This window comes from Rhea pennata, chromosome 29 (genome assembly GCF_028389875.1).
Source record: "Rhea pennata isolate bPtePen1 chromosome 29, bPtePen1.pri, whole genome shotgun sequence".
Classification (NCBI taxonomy): domain Eukaryota; kingdom Metazoa; phylum Chordata; class Aves; order Rheiformes; family Rheidae; genus Rhea; species Rhea pennata.
Genome location: NC_084691.1, coordinates 2,994,280 through 3,013,489, shown reverse-complemented (window position 1 = coordinate 3,013,489; position 19,210 = coordinate 2,994,280). Strand labels below are relative to the sequence as shown.

The following is a 19,210-nucleotide window of genomic DNA, read 5'->3' as shown; positions in this document are numbered from 1 at the left end:
CCGGCGAGCGTCCCGCCGGCCGCCCCCCCACCCCACCCCATCGTGCCTCAGTTTCCCCTTCGCCCCGGCACCCTCACCCCCGGGAGTAGGGGGGGGGGGGGGACGGGGAGGGTGGCGGCGCCTGGGACGTCGCCAGCTCCCGGGAGCCGCGGCGGTGACTCAGCCCGCGGCCGGGCGCACGCGGCGGCGGCTGGCGCACGCGGCCCCGCCACGCTGGCGCGCGGGGACCCGCTTCCGCCCGTGGCCCCGGCTGCCTCCCCGGTGCCGTCACCGGCCGCGCGCGGGGCCGCCGGCTCCTGCCGCTGTTTGTGCTGGCGCCCAGCGCCGGGCCCTTTCCGCCTCGCTCTCCCTGCATTTAGTTTATTTTATTATTTTTTCCTTTTGCTTTTTCTGCCTTTTTTTTTTTTTTTTTGCAGAAAAACCCAGAAAAGCCCCAAACGGCAGCTCCAAGCAGCAAAACGCCCGGCGGGAGCCCAAGGCGCTGAGGGATCGATGCTGGGGAAGAGGGGTGGGGGGGCCGGAGACAGCTGACCACGGCGCCCGGATCGGGGAAACCGAGGCACGGGGCGGGCAGGCGGCGCGGGGGCCCCGGGTCCTTCCCACGGCGATGCCAGGGGGGTGCTGGGTGCTGGGTGCCGCGGTCACCCCGGTGCCAAAGTGCCGTTTGGTCCCCCCAAAGCAGCACGGGGCGAACGTGCAGTCCCTGAACCTGGGGCCACGGGGGCCGTGGGGACACAGGGCCGGTGGCCATGGGGACCGTGGGAGGTGGGGACACAGAGATAGTGGCCGTGGGGACCATGGGCTGTGGGGACACAGAGATGGTGGCCATGGGGACCGTGGGACGTGGGGACACAGAGGTGGTGGCCGTGGGGGCCGCGGGCCGTGGGGACACAGAGATGGTGGCCGTGGGGACCGTGGGATGCGGGGACACGAGGTCGTAGGTGTGGGGGCTACAGGGACCTAGCGGTGGCCCTGGTGGCCCTGAGGACCACGGGACCCAGGGCCGGTGGCCACGGGGGCCCAGGGACGTGGGGACGGCGGCCGCGGGGACACGAAGGACGGGGGCTGCGGGGACCGAGCGGCGGAGGGACCCGAGCGGGGGGGACCCGGGCGGGGGGGGGGGGACCCGGGGGGACGTAGGGGTGGTGGCCAGGAGGACACGGGGACCGCGGGACGTGGATGCCCAGGGTTGGGGGGGGCTGTGGGGACCGGGGGGGGGGCACCAGTGCCACGAAGCTGCCGGTGCTCAGCCGCGCCGGGCGGGGGGGGGGGGCAGGAAGAGCCCGGTGCCACTTCGCTTTTATTCCTCATCCATCCCTTTATTGCAAATATTTTTTTTTGGGGGGGGGGGGGACACACACATCAGCGCCTAACGATCCGGCTGAGCTAACGACGTGGGGTGGGGGGGGGGGGAAGGGGAGGAACCGACCTGTCCCTGAGCTGTGTGCAAGGGAGGGGGGGGAGGCGAGACCCCCCCCCAAAAAAAGAAAGAATTAAAAATAAAAAATAAGGAACCCGCCTGCTTCGTTAGGAGCCCGGGCGCTACCGATAACGAGATAAATTAGAACCGAGCCGGGCGCCCGCCTAATAAATATCCCCCCCCCCCACACCGCCCCGCTGCCAACTTTGTTGGGGGGGGGGGGGCGGTGAGGAAGAGGAGGAGGAAGAGCGGCCGCTCAGATCTCCAGCAAGCTGCCGGGCTGGGGGCTGGCGGGGGGCTCCTTGGCGGGGGGCTGCGGCGGCACCTCGGCGGCGCCGGCGCCGGGGGGCGGCTCGGCGCCGGGGGGCTCGCCGGCGGCGCCGGGGGGCTCGCCGTGGGTCTTCTGGTGCTTGCTGAGGTGGTCGGAGCGGGTGAAACGCTTGTCGCAGCGCAGGCAGGTGAACTTCTTCTCGCGCGTGTGGGTGCGCACGTGGCGCTCGAGCTCGTCGGCGCGCGGGAAGCGCTTCCCGCAGAAGAGCCAGTTGCAGACGAAGGGCCGCTCGCCCGTGTGCCAGCGCAGGTGGGCTTTGAGGTGCGAGGCTTTGCCGTACACCTTGCCGCAGCCGGGGATGTGGCAGCTGTGCAGCGGCTTCTTGCGCCCGCCGCCGGCGCCGGCGCCGGCACCGGCGCCGCCGAGCCGCTCCAGCTCCTGGCAGTTGGGGCAGTCGCAGGGCGGGCGGCCGCCCGGGGGGCCGCCCCGCGCCGCCTTGGCCGCCCCCTCGCCTTTGGGAGCCGGCACCGGCGGCACCGGCGGCGGCACCGGCGGCGGCACCGGCGGCGGCAGCAGCGGGGCTCCGGCGTACGGCGCCAGCGCGGCCAGCTCGGCGCCGTAAGCGGGCAACGGCGGCGGGCTCGGCGCCCGCAGCGAGCCCGGCAGCCCCTCGCCGCCGGCGCCCAGCCAGGCGCCGTTGGGGTGCACGTCCCACCAGGGCCCCCCGCCGGCACCGGCGGCACCGCCGGCACCGGCGGCACCGGCGGCACCGGCGCCGCCCCCCAACCCGGCTTTGTACCAGGAGCCGTAGGCGGCGTGGGCCACCTCGAGCGGCGGGTGGCACCAGTCGCCCGGCGGGTGGCCCTTGGCCACCACCACGGGGCCGGCGGCCAGCGGGTCCTGGGCGGCGGCGGGCGGCGCGGCGAAGGAGGGGGCGAAGGGGCCGTAGTCGGGGCCGTAGGCGCCGGCGGGCGCCTGGGGGCTGGCCGAGGGCGAGAGCAGCCCCGGGGCGCTGGGGAAGGCGGCCGCCGCCGCCGCCGCGTAGGAGTCGCCCATGGCGGCGGGTGCCGGGGTGCCGGTGCCGGTGTCGCGGTGCCGCCGCTCGGCCGGGCTCAGCGGGCGTCAGCGGAGCCGGGCGCTCGGGGCCATGGCGCCCGGCGGCCTGCGGGGAGAGGGAGGCGGGGGGTTAGGGGGGCGGGAGCGAGGGGGCACCCGGTGCAGTGGGGCACCCGGTGCAATGGGGCACCCAGTGCAACGAGGCACCCAGTGCAATGGGGGGCCCAGTGCAATGGGGCACCCAGAGCAATGAGGCACCCAGAGCAATGAGGCACCCGGTGCAATGGGGCACCCAGTGCAATGGGGCACCCGGTACAGAGGGGCACCCCGTACAGAGGGGCATCCAGAGTTGGGTGGGACGCCCAGAGCAATGGGACACCTGGTGCAATGAAGCACCCAGTGCAGTGGGGCACCCAGTGCAATGAGACACCCGGTGCAATGGGGCACCTGGTGCAATGGGGCACCCGGTACAGAGGGGCACCCCGTACAGAGGGGCACCCAGAGTTGGATGGGACGCCCAGAGCAATGGGACACCTGGTGCAATGAAGCACCCAGTGCAGTGGGGCACCCAGTGCAATGAGACACCCGGTGCAATGGGGCACCTGGTGCAATAAGGCACCCAGTGCAATGGGGCACCCAGTGCAGTGGAGCACCCAGAGCATGGGGGCACCCTGTGCAATGGGGCAGCCAACGCAGTGGGGCAGCCGGAGCAACGAAGCGCCCAGTGCAGTGGGACACCCAGTGCAATGTGGCACCCAATGCAATGGGGCACCCGCTGCTAGGGGTCACCCACTGCCATGGGGCACCCCCTCTAATCAAGTACCTGGCACCCAGTGCCGTGGGGCACCCCACTGTTCAGAAACACCCCTCTCCAGGAGCCTCGGGGTGGGGACGGGGCGGGGGGGGAAGAGCTTCTCCGTGGGCCGATACCAGGGTTGAGCAAAGCCCGGAGCCCGAAGGGGCCGGCGCGGGGTGGGTGGGTGCCGGCACCCGCCGCGGCCCCTCTGCCCCCCGCCAGCGCCGCGGCCGCCCCGTGCCGCCGGGTTCCCAGCCTCCCCCCCCCCCCCGCAATGTTTCCAATCTCGGCTCCTTCTGCCTTTACGGCCTTTTAATCGAATTACGCTGCGGCCGCCCCCCGCCCCCCCGGCTCCTGCCGCCGCTTCCTCTCCTTTTATTCCCTTCATGGGTTTCATGTGCCGCTCGCTCGCCGGGAACGGCGAGAGGCCGCGCGGGAAAAGCCGGCCCCGCGGCCCGAGCTGCCCCCCACCAGCGCAGCCTCACGATTTATGACCCCCCCAGCCTGTTTCTTCCCCCTCCCTTTTTTTTTTTTTTTTTTTTTTTTTGCTTTTTTCCCCCTTCCTTCCCCAATTTGTGGCTTTTTTCTCTTCCCCCCCCCCGCCTCCTTGCGATGCTTCTTGCTCTGCGCCTATTTTTAATCCGGCCCCGGCTGCGGCCGCAATGTGCTCCCGGCCCTCCAAGGATAACAAGGGCCAGGCCTGTGCCCCGGGAACGCTGCCCTGCCGCGAGAGCCGAGGTAATTAAAACCAGGGCGAGCGTCTAACGGAGGCACGCTTAAAATAGTGTAAACCTCCCATAAATCAGCTTAGCTTGTGCCGGTAAATTAAGAACCGGGCAGGCGACTCCCTCCCCCCCCCCCCCCGCCCCGCTGGCCCGGGGAGAGCCGGGGCCGGGCTGAGAACGGCTGCAGCTCGGAGCGCCGGTGGCTGCTGCCGAAGGGAGGCGGGTGGACGGGGGAGGCAGAGACCTGGCAGCTTCAGCTGAACCCTAATTAGCCACCGGAGAAGCCACCCGGGGCTGCCGGCCCCCGGCGAGCCGCCCCGGACGCCTGGGTCCCATCGGGGGGGGCTCCGGTCCCGGCTGGCCCCGAGTCCCTGTTCCGGTTCTGTGAGCCCCAATCCCTGATTCCCAGGCTCCAATCCCCCATCCCAGTCCTGATCCTCAATTCCTGAACCCCCAGTCCCGCATCCCCAATTCCCCATCCCCAATTCCCAGTGCCTGCTCGCGGCTCCCCAGTCCGCAGGGGCTGGTACCCAGTCCTCCATCCCCAATCCCCAGTTCCCCATCCCTCATTCCCAGTTCCCGATCTCCACTCCCAGCACCCGATTCCCAGTGCCCAAACCCCGATCCCCAGTTCCGCATCCTCAACACTGGTCCCTGAGCCGTGGTCCTGGGACCCAGTCCCTCACTCCCAGTGCCCGATTCCTCACTCCCAGTCGCTGACCCCTCATTCCCAGTCCCCAGTCCCTCACTGCCAGTTCCTTGCCCCCAATCCCTCGTTCCCAGTTCCTTGTCCCCAGCCCCTATCCCTCATTCCTGGTCCCTGGTCCCCAATCCCTCATTCCCCATCCCGGATCCCTCATTCCCTGTTCCCAATCCCTCACTCCCAGTCCCCGATCCTTCATTCCCAGTCCTGCTCCCCGTCCCCGTGGCATCGCTGCGTCCCAGCCCCAGCCCCAGCCGCTTTGGCCCCTTGGTGGGGTGGGGGGTGCTGGCTGGGGGTCACCGTGGCCCCCGGTGCCCCCGGGTGCCGGCTTCACCCCGCTGCCGCCGGCTCCCGGCTCCTTCCTCCAGCGCCCGGAGGGCGAAGCCGGGCGTCCGGGCTCCCCCTGCTCGCACGGTGCAGGGCGGAGGTGGCACTTGGCCCTGTCCCCTCCCTGGGGGCAGGCGGTGACACCAGGATGTCCCCAAGCCCCAGTGGGTCCCCGGGATCCCATGGGACAGCGAGAGGGAGGATCGGGCCCTGCGTGGGGAAGGGGAGGGGAGCCAGGTCCCTGTCCCCTGCCACGTGCGTGTCCCCTTGTCCCTGTCCCCACCAGGGACCGCGGTGGCCTCTGGCACCAGCCCTGTGTCTCCACAGGGACCCGACTGTCCTGGGGCAGCCACGTGCCGGGGACAAGGACATGTCCCCAGCAGCAGGTCCTGGGGACAGATGTGTCCCCAGCAGCAGAACCTGGTGTGCTGTGGCCTTGGGGACTGACATGTCCCCATCAGCAGGTCCTGGCGTGCTATGGGTCTGTGGTCAGATGTGTCCCCAGACATGCTGTGGCCTTGGGGACTGACGTGTCCCCATCAGCAGGTCCTGGCGTGCTATGGGTCTGGGGTCCGATGTGTCCCCAGGCATGCTGTGGCCTTGGGGACTGACGTGTCCCCATCAGCAGGTCCAGGCGTGCCATGGGTCTGGGGTCAGACGTGTCCCCAGACATGCTGTGGCCTTGGGGACCAACGTGTCCCCATCAGCAGGTCTTGGTGTGCCATAGGTCTGGGGACAGATGTGTCCCCATCAGCAGGTCCTGGCGTGCTCTGGCCTCGGGGACAAGGACATGTCCCCGTCAGCAGCTCTTGGTGTGCCACGGTTTTGAGGACAGACGTGTCCCCATCGGCACATCCCAAGGTGCTGTGGCCCTGGGGACACACATGTCCCCACCAGCAGGTCGCAGGGTGCCATGGCGCTGGGGACAGTCGTGTCCGTCCCCCCCCCCGACAGGTCCCCGTGTGCCCCCCGGGGCTCCTGGTGCGGCGGTGGCAGCGGTGGCGGGGGGTGGTGACACACACAGACACGGGGACACCCGTCCGGAAACAGCCCCGACATCCCAGGGCTGAGAACGGCCCCGGAGCCACCGAGCCCGCCCGGACGCCTGGGTCCCCTCCAGCCCGCACGGCCTGAGGGGGAGGGGGGCACCTCTTTTGGGGGGGGTCCCCACCCTGAAGAGGCATCCCCTATCCCAGGGGATCCCTTATGCTTTGGGGGTGTCCCCTTTCTGGGGGGGATCCCCTATCCCATAGTGTGTGGGGGGGGGCATTCCGGGGGTTCCCTGTATCCTAATTGGGGGTTTCCCCATCCTGGGGGGGGTCCTTATCCTGGGGGGGTCCCCTGTCCTGGGGGGGGGGTCCCTATCCCGGGGGAATCCCCATGCCGAGGGTGTCCCCATCGTGGCAGGGGGCTCCCCTGCCCCAGAGGGTCCCTGACCCCCAAGGCGCGGGGTGGGGGGGGTCCCAGTCCCGGGGCAGCACCGTCGGGGTCCCGTGTCCCCCCACCCGCTCTGAGGCACCCCGAGCTCCTTACCGCGCTCCGGGGCTCCGCGGGTCCCGCAGTGCCGGGGCTCCGGGGGGGGCGGGGTGGGGGGGCGCCGCGGTCGGAGGCGGGGGCCGGTTACCGGGGGTCTCGGAGGTGCCGGTGATCCCGGGGGTGCCGAGGTCCGAGGGTGCCGGGGGTCTCGGAGGTGCTGGTTGCCGGAGATGCCGACGGTGGCAGTTCCCGGGGGTGCCGGTTTCCGGGGTGCCGGGCTCCGGGGTACCGGGGGGGTGCCGGTTTACGGGGTGCCGGGGGGTGCCGGCCTCCGGGGTACCGGGAGGTGCCGGGCCCCGGGGGTGCCTGGAGTGCCGGTTTCCGAGGTGCCGGTTTCCGGGGTGCCGGGGGTGCCGGGCTCCGGGGGTGCCGCTTTCCGGGGTGCCGGGGGTGCCGGGGAGCGGAGGGCAGCGCCGCGGCGGCCGCCCGCCCCGCTGTGCCGCTGCGCCGGGGCTGGGCCGGGCCGGCACCGAGCGGGGCCGCGGCGGGAGCCCTGCCCCGAACCGCCCCTCGGCCGGGGGGGGGGCCCGGCCGGGGCCGGGGCTGGAGCCGGGGGGGCGGCGGGGGCCGGGGGGAGGAGAGGGAAAAAAAAAAAAAAAAAAAAAAAAAAAGGAGAGACGACGAGGAGGAAGGGAAAGAGAAAGAGAAGAAGGGGAAAAGAGAAGGAAAAGGGAAGAGGAAAGGGAAAAGAGAAAAAAGAAGGAAAGGAAGGAGAAGGGAAGGAAAAGCAGAAAAAAGTGGAAAAGGAAAAGGAGAAAAGGGAAAGGGAAAGGGAAAAGGAAGCAAAAGGAAAAGAAGGAAGGCAAAGGAGAAGAGAAAGGGAAAAGAGGAGAAAAGGAAAAGAGAAAAGGAAGAAAAGGGAAAAGGAAAAGCAAAAAAAAAGGAAGGAAAGGGGGAAAAGACAGGGAAAGGAAAAGGAAAAGGAAAAAAGGAAAAGGAAAAGGAAAAAAGGAAAAGGAAAAAAGAAGAAAAATAAAAGAGAAAAGGAAAAGGAATGAAAAAGAGGAAAAAAGAAAAGGAAATGAAGGGGATAAAAAGGGAAAAGGAAAGGGAAAGGGAGGAAGAGGAGAAGGAAGAGGAAGAGGGGAGAGAAAAAGTGAAGAGTAGAAAAAAGGGAAAGAAAAGATAGGAAAAGGAAAGAGAAATTGGGGAAACTTCTCCAAAGAGCGAAGCGAAGAGGCTAGAAAAGGGAAAAGTTGAGAAGGGAGGAAGACACAAAGGATGAAGGCTCAAAGATGAAGGAAAGGGACCAAAGTGAGGGAGTGGAAGGAGGAGGAAGGAGACAAGGGAACGAAGGAAGAAGAGGGAAGAAAGGAGGAAAGAAAAGAGGAGCAGCTGGGAGGAGGGGATGGATGGAGGGAGAGAGCCAGGATGAAAAGGAGGCGGCGGAGAAGCCGCAGTGAGGAACAGGAAAAGAAAAGGAGCAGGAGAAAGAAGGGGGGAAAGAAGGATGGGAGAGGGAATGGAGCAGGGAGAAGAAGGGATGGAGGAAGGAGGGAGTGAAAAAAGGCAGAGGAAGGAAAGGGGGAAGAGAAAAGGGCAGGAGAGCCCGGGATGGAGGCGAGGGGAAAGGAGGGGGTGAAGAAGGAGACGTGGGAAAACGGGGGGGAAGCAAAAAGGCAAACGGGGGGGAGAGAAGACCGGGAAGAGGAAAGGACGAAGGGAAAGAAAGGGAGGAAGAGGCAGGGCCGGGGCGGAGGGGAGACCTGGGGGACCGAGGCCCCGTCACCCCCGGCTCCCGTCACCTGCCGGGGCCGAAAATGCCCCCAAAAGGTGCTGCCCCCCCCACTAAGTCCCTCCGTGGGGCCGGGGCCAACTCGCGCCAACCTGCGTGGGGAAACTGAGGCCCAGAGGGGACAAGGATGGGGTCAGAGATGAGGAAACACAGGGACAGGGGATGGGGACGGGGACATGGATGGGGACAAATGAGGGCCAGGAACAGGTTAGGGGACCAGGACAGAGACAAACAGGGACCAGGGATGAGGACAAATGGGGGTCAGGGAGGAGGATGGGGTTGGGATGAGGTTGGGATAGGGGTGCGGCAGGGTTGGGAACAGGGTTGGGATGGGGTTGGAGGGACCGGGATGGGGACAGGGTCACGGATGGAGCAGGGATGGGGACAGAAGGGGACCAGGGTGGGGAAAGAGTCAGGGATGGGGACGGTGGCGTTGGGATGGAGCAAAGTTGGGGACAGAGGGGCACGTGGGATGGGGACTGGGATCAGGGATAGGGATGGAGACGGGAAGAGACCCAGGGACGGGACAGAGGTGGGGACAGGGCACCGAAGGGGACCACGGGTGGGGTTGGGGTGGGGATGGAGCAGGGACGGGGACGCAGGATGGAGACCAGGATCACGGACAAGGTCCGGGATCCGGGACGGAGCAGAGCCTGGGCGGCGTGGGGGGAGGAAGCGGGGTGCGGAGCAGCACGTCTGGGGCCAAGGGCGCCTCTCCCCCCCCCCCCCCCCGCCGCCGCTCCGCTCCCGACCTCAAACCGATATTCCGACAAAGCGGAGCCAGGGAAACCCCGGCCACGGCGTTCCCGTCCCGGCGGCAGCCAGCTCCGGCCACCGTGCCGCCTTTCTGCCCGCCGCGTGCCTCAGTTTCCCCTACCACCGGGGCCCCTCCAAGCCACACTTTTATTTTATTATTATTATTAATAATAATATTCCCTCCCCCCCAAAAAATCCCATTCGGAGCCAGCGGGGCCGTTCCCCAGCCCTGACTCGAGGTTTTCCACTCCTGGTGCTGCATCCCAACCAGCCGGAGGCTGCGAGCTGCGACCCCCCCACCCCCCACCCCCCACCCCCCAAGGCGGGGGGCACCCAAGGGTGGGGACAACCACCGCCCCGGCCACCCGCTTCGGTCAGGAGGAGGGTGGTTTTGGGGGGGGGGGGGTGTCACCCGGCGCTCGTGCCAAGGCCAGGGAGGTGCCCGGACGCCTGGGCCCCCGCCGCCGGGGGGGGGGGGGGGGGAAATGAGGGGGCTGGCGGCCGCGGGCGCCGATTACAGGGCGGCGCCGGGGCCGGCTGCCCACGGAGCCGGCGGCTTATTTTAGCGCCCGGCCCGCGCGGGCGCTCGCAATTACCCGAGTATTTATACCCCGGTGCTCCCCCCCCCCCCCCACCCCCCCCCGCCCCGGACGCCTGGGCCCTCACGGAGGGAGGAGGGGAAGGTGGCTGGGGGAGGGGGGACACCCTGCTTCCCCCCCCTCATCGCTTCCTCCCTCCATCCCTCCCCTCCATCCCTCCTTCCCTCTCTCCCCATCCACCCCTTGGTCCCTCCCTCCTTCCCTCCTTCTCCGTCTCTCCATCCATCCCCCCCATCCACCCCTTTTCCCATCCCTCCACTCCTCCTTCCATCCCTCTCTCCATCCCTCCCTCCGTCCCCTTCTCTCCGTCCACTTCTCACCCAGCCCCTCTTCCCTCTGTCCCCCCCTTCCAACCATCCCTCCTCTCCCCCCACCATCCATCCTTCCTGCCCCCCATCCATCCCTCCACTGCTCCTTCCCTCCGTCCATCCCTTCTGTCCCTCCATCCATCCACTCTCCACCCATCCCTCCTTCTCCCCATCCTCCCTCCTTCCCTCCCTCCCTCTCTCGTTTACCTGACACGAGTTTCGGGGTGTCTCAGCCCCTGTGAGAAGAGTTTGGGGGCTGAGACCCTCCCCCATGACACAAGCCCCCCCCCCCCAGCAGGAGTTTGAGGGGTCTCTGCTCCCCACAGGTTGGGGAAGGGGGGGACGTCTCAGCCCCAACATGTCATGAGTTTGGGGGGGTCTCGGCCCCCATGACATGAGCTGCGGGGGGGATCCCTCAGGCCCCACGACACGAGTTTGGGGGGGGTCTCAGCCCCAGTGACATGAGCCGGGGGGGGTCCCTCGGGCCCCACGACACGAGTTTGGGGGGTCTCGGCCCCCATGACATGAGCCGGGGGGGTCCCTCAGGCCCCACAACACGAGTTTGGGGGGTCTCGGTCTGCGAGGCGAGCTCGGGGCGGGGGGGCTCCCAGCCGGCACGGCCGTGTCCCCGTCCCCGGGGGGCCACCGCGTGCCCCCCCGCGCCGGCGGGAGCCCCGGCGTCCTGCGGCCGGCGCGCGGCTCCGGGGGGATCCGCCGGCCCCTTCAAAGGGGAGCGAAAATAAACCCGGGAATCGCTTCCATGTGTGAGCGGGCGGCCGGGGCGGGGGGGGCGGCGGGACCGGGAGGCTGGGACTGGGGCTACTGGGAGCACTGGGACTGGGGAGAGAGGGGCTGGGGGCGCTGGGAATTCTGGACTGGGACTGGGATGGACTGGGGGCACTGGGACTGGGGGGGGCTGGGGAGACTGGGAATGAGGAGGCTGGGACTGGGAGTGACTGCAGGACTGGGACTGGGCAGGCAGCACTGGAGGGACTGGGGGCACTGGGAGTGGAGGGGAGTTGAGACTGGGGATACTGGGCCTGAAAGGGCTGGGAGGACTAGGGGGGGGTGGCTGGCACTGGGAAGACTGGGGAGACTGGGAGTGGGAGGGGTTAGTACCGGGGGAACTGGGGAGCTGGGACTTGGGGAGACTGGAAGTTGGGGGCTGGGGCTGGGAGGCTGCCACTGGGGGGGACTGGAGGGCTGGCACTGGGAGCACTGGGAACAAGGTGCTGGCACTGGGAGGGGGAACTGGGAGCACTGGGACTTGGGTGCTGGCACTGGGACGGGGGCTCCCTCCCCTGTCACGAACCCACCCAGCCTGAGCTGCCCCGATGTCCCCCAGTGTCCCCAAACCCCCAGCCAGCGGCATCCCCCCCCCCAGCAGCACGGTGTCCCCAACCCCCCCAGCCTGGTGTCCCCAAGCCCCTGGCAGCATGGTGCCCTCAAACCCCCCAGCCCAGTGTCCCCAAGCCCCCCAGCCCGATGTCCCTAGCTCCCCCCCCAGCCCAGTGTCCCCAGTTCCTCCCCCAGCCCAGTGTCCCCAGCCCCCCCAGCCCGATGTCCCCAACTCCCCCCCCCGCCCAGTATCCCCAGTTCTCCCCCTAGCAACATGGTGTCCCCAGTTCCTCCCCCAGCCCAGTGTCCCCAACCCCCCCCAGCCCAGTGTCCCCAACTCCCCCCCAGCCCGGTGTCCCCAGCTCCCCCCCCCAGCCCGGTGTCCCCAGTTCCTCCCCCAGCCCAGTGTCCCCAAGCCCCCCAGCAGCATGGTGTCCCCAGTTCCCCCCCCAGCCCGGTGTCCCCAGCTCCCCCCCCAGCCCGGTGTCCCCAGTTCCTCCCCCAGCCCAGTGTCCCCAAGCCCCCCAGCAGCATGGTGTCCCCAGTTCCCCCCCCAGCCCGGTGTCCCCAGCTCCCCCCCCCCCCAGCCCGGCGCCGTGGGGGACGCCGGGGGTGGCCCCGTCCCCCCGCCCTCGCTCTCCCCCCTCGCCCGGTGGCTCCGGGCCCCCCCCGGCCCTCGGTGCCTCCCGCCCGCGCTCCGGCCCCCGGCTGCTGTTTCCCTTGCGGTCGGAGGCCCCGAAATAGCCGCGGCCCCAACGCGCCTGTGGGTGCGCCGGGCCGCCGCGTGCCAGCGCCCGCCGGGCTCCAGGCGGCCCACGGCGGGGGGGGGGGGGGTGGCCCCCGGCCCGCCGCCACCGCCGCCGGCTCCGGCTTGGCCCGAGGGCCCAGGCGTCCGGGTGCTACCCCCCACCCTCACCCCACCCCGTGCCCCCAACACCCCGTCTCCATCACCCAGCCGCGTTGGGGGGGAGGTGATGGTGGCACGAAGTGGGGGGGGGGGACACCAGAGGGGACCTGGTGGCTCTGGGGGGACCCATGAGGACTTGGGGGACCCACGCGGACCGAGGGGACTTGGGGGGCCTGGAGGACTCGAGAGGACGTTGGGGGGGGTCCAAGGGGACGCAGGGGATTCAGGGGGACACGAGGGACCTGGAGGACTTAAGGGGACCCAGGGGGCATTGGGGGGCTGCATGGGGATGTGGGGGGCATGGGGTGACACAGGGGACCTTGGGGGGGATATTGGGGGGCATGAAGGGAGGGTGGAGGACACAGAGGGGACATTGGGGTGCTGGGGGGCAGGGACTTACGGGGACACAAGTTGCCTGGGGGGATGAAGAGTCATGGGGTGACACAAGGGGACCGGGGAGGGACTGGGGGGGACATGGGAGGCATGAGGGGACCTTGGGGACCCAGGGGAGTGTGAGGGGAATGGGGAGACGTGGTGGGGGCTGGCGGGACCCAGGGGGACCCGGGGAGGCCGGTGCCACGGCGGGGGGTCCCGGCGGCCGGCCCGGCCATGGCCCCGCCGCCGTTTCCTTCCCACCCTCTAATTATCTCCTGGCCGGGCTATAAATAGCCCCGGTGGCCACCAAGGACCAGCTCAGCCCAAGGGGACACGGGGGACTGACCCTGGGGACCGCGGAGGACCCTTCCCCCCCCCTCCCCGTCGGAGCCCACCCAGCCCTGTCCCGCCTGGCCTCCCTCCCTCCATGCTTTTATCCATCCCCCCATCCCTTCTTTTCCACCCCCTCCTCCATCCCGTCCCTCCGTCCCGGCCCTCCGCATCCATGCAACGCGTTCCTCCATCTCCATCCCGCTCCGTCTTTCCCTCCACCCGTCCCTCCATCCTCCTCCATGCCTCCCTGCATCCCTCAACCCCTCCATCGCTCCCTCCATCCCGGCACCCTCCTTCATCCATCCCCCATCCCTCCATCCTACCCCTCCACAGCCCTCCAGCCCTCATCCTTCCCTCCATCCCTCTCTCCATCCCTCCATCCCATCTTTCCAACACATTCTCCATCCTTCCCCATCCCTCCATCCTCCATCCCTCCGCCCTCCTCCATCCCTCCATCCCTCCCTGCATCCCCCATTCCTCTTCCTCCATCCAACCCCATCCCTCCAACACATTCCTCTACTCTCCATCCTTCCCCATCCCTCCAACTTCCTCCATCCCTCCATTCTCCAGCCTATCCCTCCCCATCCCTCCATGCTCCATCCTTCCCCATCCCTTCCACCTCCCCCATCCCTCCATCCTCCATCCCTCCATGCTCCATCCTTCCCCACCCCTCCCACCCCTCCATCCCACATCCCTCCATCCTTCCCCATCCCTCCCACCTCCCCATCCCTCCATCCTCCATCCCTCCTTGCTCCATCCTTCCCCATCCCTCCCACCTCCCCCATCCCTCCATCCTCCACCCCTCCATGCTCCATCCTTCCCCATCCCTCCCACCTTCCCATCCCTCCATCCTCCATCCCTCCATGCTCCATCCTTCCCCATCCCTCCCACCTCCCCCATCCCTCCATCCTCCACCCCTCCATGCTTCATCCTTCCCCATCCCTCCATCCCCCATCCCTCCCTCCTCCCCCATCCCTCCCCCCATCCCTCCATCCCTCCCTCCGGCATGTGGCTCTCATTGCTCTGCGGTGCAGAAGCCGCATCAAAGCCGAGGGCGCAGTGGCCGGGGAGAGGGAGGAGGGGGGGTCCGACTCCCCCCCGCCTCGCTCCACGCCATGCTGTGAGCTTCCCCCCGCAGTGCCCTGGGCGGGGGGGGGGAGGGAGGGAGGTCGGCCCGGGGGGTCCCCTGGCAGCGCGGCCCCCCGGGGCCCCGCGCGGCCCCCCGGCGCCCGCGGCGGCCGCCGCTGCCGGCCAGGCCCTGGCGCGCGCCGCGCTGCATTTCTGCGGTTCCCAACCCCAAATTGCTGGGAGTCGCCCGGCGGCGCCCTGATTCCTCGGCGGCCGCCGGGCCGCGACCTGCGGGCGGCGGGGAGGGGGGGGGGTGCGGTGGGGGGGTGGCCCTGGGACGCCTCCCGGCAGGGTGGCCCTTGGGGGAGGGTGGCCCCTCCACCCCCCACCCCCACCCCGCTGCTGCTCCTCTTCCTCCCCCAGACTGGTACCGGTGCCCCCATTCCGCCCCTCACTGGTCCCAGTGCCCCATTCCTCATCCCAGTGCTCCCATTCTGCCCCACCCTGACCCCAGTGCCCCATTCTCCATCCCTGTGCCATCATTTCCCCCTCCCAGTGTCCCCATTCCCCCATTTCCCCCCTCCACTGGTCCCAGTACCCCATTCCCCATCTCATTGTCCCCATTCCCCCCTAGAGGGGTCTCAGTGCTTCCATTCCCTATCCCAGTGCTCCAGTCCCCCCCCCACAGTGGTCCCAGTGCCCACATTTCCCATCCCAGTGCTCCCATTCCTCCCCACAGTGGTCCCAATGCCTCCATTCCCCATCCCAGTGTCCCCCATTCCCCTTCCCAGAACCCCCATTTCCCTCCAGACTGGTCCCAGTGACCCCATTCTCCATCCCAGTGCCCTCAGCCCCATCCCAGTGATCCCATTTCCCATCCCAGTGCCTTTAGTCCCATCCCAGTGATCCCATTCCCCATTCCAGTGATCCCATTCGCCCAAATATTGGTCCCCATCCCAGGACCAGGGCCGGGCCGGGCCGGGCCGGGCCATCCCAGGCCCCGTCCCCCCCCCCCCCCCGCGCCGCCGGCGCCGCCCGCCAGGTGGCAGCAGAGAGCCGCGGCCCGGGGGGGGGGGCGGCACCGACCCGCCGCGGCCACCAGAGGGCGCCGCAGCCGCGGGGCGCTGCGGGCGGCGGGGGGGGTGGGGGACAATGGGGGGCAATGGGGGGACAATGGGGGGAACAACGGGGGACAATGGGGGGCACTGAGGAGGGACAATGGGGAACAACGGGGGGACAATGAGGGGACAATGGGGGGCAATGGGGGGACAATGGGGGGAACAACGGGGGACAATGGGGGGCAATGAGGAGGGACAATGGGGAACAACGGGGGGACAATGAGGGGACAATGGGGGAGCAATGGGGGGACAATGGGGGGCAATGGGGAGACAATGGGGGGACAGTGGTGGGAACAACGGGGGGACAATGGGGGGCAATGGGGAGCAATGGGGGCAATGGGGAGACAATGGGGGGACAATGGAGGGAACAACGGGGGACAATGGGGGGCACTGAGGAGGGACAATGGGGAACAACGGGGGGACAATGAGGGGACAATGGGGGAGCAATGGGGGACAATGGGGGGCAATGGGGAGACAATGGGGGGACAGTGGTGGGAACAACGGGGGGACAATGGGGAGCAATGGGGGCAATGGGGAGACAATGGGGGGACAATGGAGGGAACAACGGGGGACAATGGGGGGCACTGAGGAGGGACAATGGGGAACAACGGGGGGACAATGAGGGGACAATGGGGGAGCAATGGGGGGACAATGGGGGGTAATGGGGGGGTCTATGGGGGGGCCAATGGGGAACAACGAGGGGACAATGAGGGGAAAATGGGGGAGCAATGGGGGGACAATGGGGGCAATGGGGGGACTATGGGGAGGACAATGGGGAACAATGGGGGGACAGTGGGGGAGCAATGGGGGGGCCAATGGGGGCAATGGGGGCCAATGGGGAACAACGGGGGGCAATGAGGGGGACAATGGGGAACAACGGGGGGGACAATGGGGGGCAATGAGGGCAATGGGGGACAATAGGGGGACAACGGGGGACAATGGGGGGCAATGGGGGGACAATGGGGCTCAATGGGGGAGAATGGAGGACAATGGGAGGGCAATGGGGGGCAATGGGGAACAATGGGGGCAATAGAGGGACAATGGGGGGAAATGGGGAACAATGGGGGGACAATGGGGGGCAATGGAGAACAATGGGGTGGCAATGGGGGGATAATGGGTGAGAAATGGGGAACAACAGGGGGACAATGGGGGGACAATGGGGTACAATGACGGAACGTTGGGAGTAATGGGGGCACTGGGGAACAATGAGGGCAATGGGGTAATGAGGAACAATGGTAATGGGGGTAACTGGGGGGTGGGGAACAAAGGGGGAATGGGAGGAATGGGGAACACTGGGGATAATGGGAGGAATGTGGAAGAATGGTGGGAATGAGGAACGTGGGGTAATGGAGGTGGGGGGGAACAGTGGGGCTAGTGAGGGACAGTAGGGTAATGGGGAACAATGGGGGGTGGGGAACAATGGGGGGTGGGGAACAATGGGGTAATGAGGAGCAACATGGGGGATGGGGAGGGGGCGATGGGCGGAACGGCAAGGGGGGATAATGGATACACTGGGGGCTAACGGGGCGGGGGTCCTCATGGGGCGGGGGTCCTCATGGGGAGGGAGCCCTGCTGGGTCCTGCCCAGACCACGCAGGCCATCTCCACCCCCCCCCCAAGTTGTCCCTGTCCCCAAGGCCTGCAGCGGGGCACAGATCCCCAATGGGGGCCGGGGGGGGCACAGCCCCCCCCCCAACCTTTGCCCTGCCCCGCGTGCGAGGGCAGAGCCGGCCTTGGGCCCCGTGACGGCGTGACGAGCTGGCCAGGACTCAGCTCCAGGGCAGCGTCCCCCTGCCCGGAGCAGATAAGGCCCCAAGGCCGCCACGGGGCTGAGAAACGAGGACGGGGCGGCGTGGGCAGTGCCTGGGGTTGGGGCGGGGGCTGTTGGGGGGGGGGTCATCCCCTCGCCAGCACCCGCTTGCCGCTGGGGAAACCGAGGCACAGGGCCGAGGCTGGCTCGACGCCGTCCGCCGCGTCCCCGGAGCGGCTCAGGACAGCCCCCAGCCTGCTCTCCCCCCCCTGCCCCAGCCGCGTGCCCCCACCGAGGCAGCCGGAGGTGGGAAGGGGAAACTGAGGCACCGCGGCGGGGAGGGGGCGGCCGGCCACGGGCCCCCGCCGCTCCCAGCTGCCGGCTGCCGAGCCGCTGACGCCGGCGGCCAGCGGGACGCGGGCCCAGATGAAAGGAAAAGCGGTGTGTGCTCGGCACGGGGAAGGGGCGGGGAGGGGGGGGGGACACGGCGCCAGGTCCCATCCCGTCCCCCCCCCCACATCGTCCGTCCAACCCCCCCACCCCGTCCCCGTCCCCGCGGCAGCTGCGGCGGCGGCGACTTCCAAGGCCGCAGCGGGATTTGCGGTGAAACTCCGGCCTCCTCCAGGACGGAGAGGGAAAACAAAGCGACCGCCCGGCTCCGGAGGCGCACACGGAAGAGACGGCCCCGGGGAGGGAACGGGACGGGGCGGGGGTGAGGGGGTGCCACCACCCCGCTCGGGGCTCGGCAGCCGGATCTGCCGGAGCACCGGGCTCGCCAGCGCAGAAAGGTCCCCTGCGATCCCCGTTTTCGCTTCTTTCCTCCCCCCCCCCATCCACTTTTTGCTTTAGGAAAAGGTTTAAATAGCCACGTGGGGGGAACCGAGGCACGAGCGAGCTCCGTCAGCCAGGGCAAGACGGGGCGCCGGGAGCCCCCACGTCCACCCCCCGGCGCTCCGACCGCCTCCTCCCTTTCCGCAGAGATAACGGGTTAATGCGGCGCCGGCGGCAGCCCGGCTCCCGGGAGCCGGATCCCCCCCCTCCGCCACCCCACCGCCAGCTCCTCGAAGCGCCTGCAAACCCCAGCTCGGCAGCCGCTTCCCTTCCTTTGAAACTTTGCTTTAAACTTTGCTCTCCGTTGCTTACGGATCCAAAAAAAAATATATAATAAAGTGCTCTTGGGACAGCCGCGCTGCTCCGGACGCGTCCTCTCTCTCCGCTCATCTCTCTCCGTCACCAAGGTTTTGGGGGAAAAGGCCGGTGGATTGGTTACGGGAGAGGCGCGCCGGAGCCAGGGTTAGGGCCGGAAGGCGTCCCAAGGACGCCGAGCCCGGGAGGGCATCGGTTTGTTTTGTTTCGCCTCGCGCCGTCCGTTTCTTCTCGAAAACCCCACCATCCCGCCGTGTTATTTTAATTACTCAGGGGCTTGCAATCTGCTGGCGGGGGGCCGGGCTGCCGCAGGCCGGTGCCGGGCGCCCAGTGCCAGGAGGGGAAAGCAAAAATAAAACAGTTCCGCTGGAAGCGGGGTGAGGTCATGCTTAGCGACAGCAGAATTTTCCAGCTGCTAAGAGAAGGGAATGATGGAAAAAAAAAATAAAAGGGAAAAAAACAAACAAAAGAAAAAGAGGTCGCTCTTAAAACAGCATTTGGAGGGACAAGCAGGGGCAGCACGCGGAGGATTCGCCCCAAACGGCGACCTCTGACTTCTTGATCCGAGCGGAGCCTCCAAAAGCAACACGGGCGGGGAGCGGGGAGAGGGGGAAGCAGCGCCCGCGTGCCGGCGGGATCCCGGCGGGACAGCTCCGCTCGCACGGCCGGAGCCGGCATCCCCCTCGCCGGCGGAGCGCATCAAAGGGGAGCCGGGCGGCGGGACGCGAGGCCGAGGGACGGGACGCGAGGCCGGGCGGCCGGCCGGCTCCGAACGCCGCGCCTCGCGCGAGGGCCGGGAGCGCTGCCACCCGCCAGCGCCCGGCACTGCCAGGATCCCGCTGCGAGGGGAAAAAAAAAAAAAGGAAAAGGCTCCGCTCAAAGCGCCTTTTCGGCCCAAAACACAGGGCTGGGCCGGGGGGAAGCCGGCGCCCGCCAAGGAGAGG

The 19,210-nt window shown here is 68.2% G+C and overlaps 1 protein-coding gene across 1 annotated transcript; it reads right to left on the bottom strand.

Annotated features, from left to right (window-relative positions):
* Positions 1-1,322: 1,322 nt before the first annotated feature.
* SP7 (Sp7 transcription factor) lies at positions 1,323-7,271 on the bottom strand. The gene is made up of 2 exons (XM_062597303.1): positions 6,832-7,271; positions 1,323-2,853 (listed from the first exon to the last, which is right to left on the bottom strand). Exon 2 carries the CDS (start codon positions 2,745-2,747, stop codon positions 1,677-1,679), a length of 1,071 nt encoding a protein of 356 aa, XP_062453287.1. The 5' UTR covers positions 2,748-2,853; positions 6,832-7,271; the 3' UTR covers positions 1,323-1,676.
* Positions 7,272-19,210: the final 11,939 nt, after the last annotated feature.

Excerpts from the sequence above, each read along its gene's own strand:
- SP7 (XM_062597303.1), bottom strand. The coding sequence starts at position 2,747 with ATGGGCGACTCCTACGCGGCGGCGGCGGCGGCCGCCTTCCCCAGCGCC.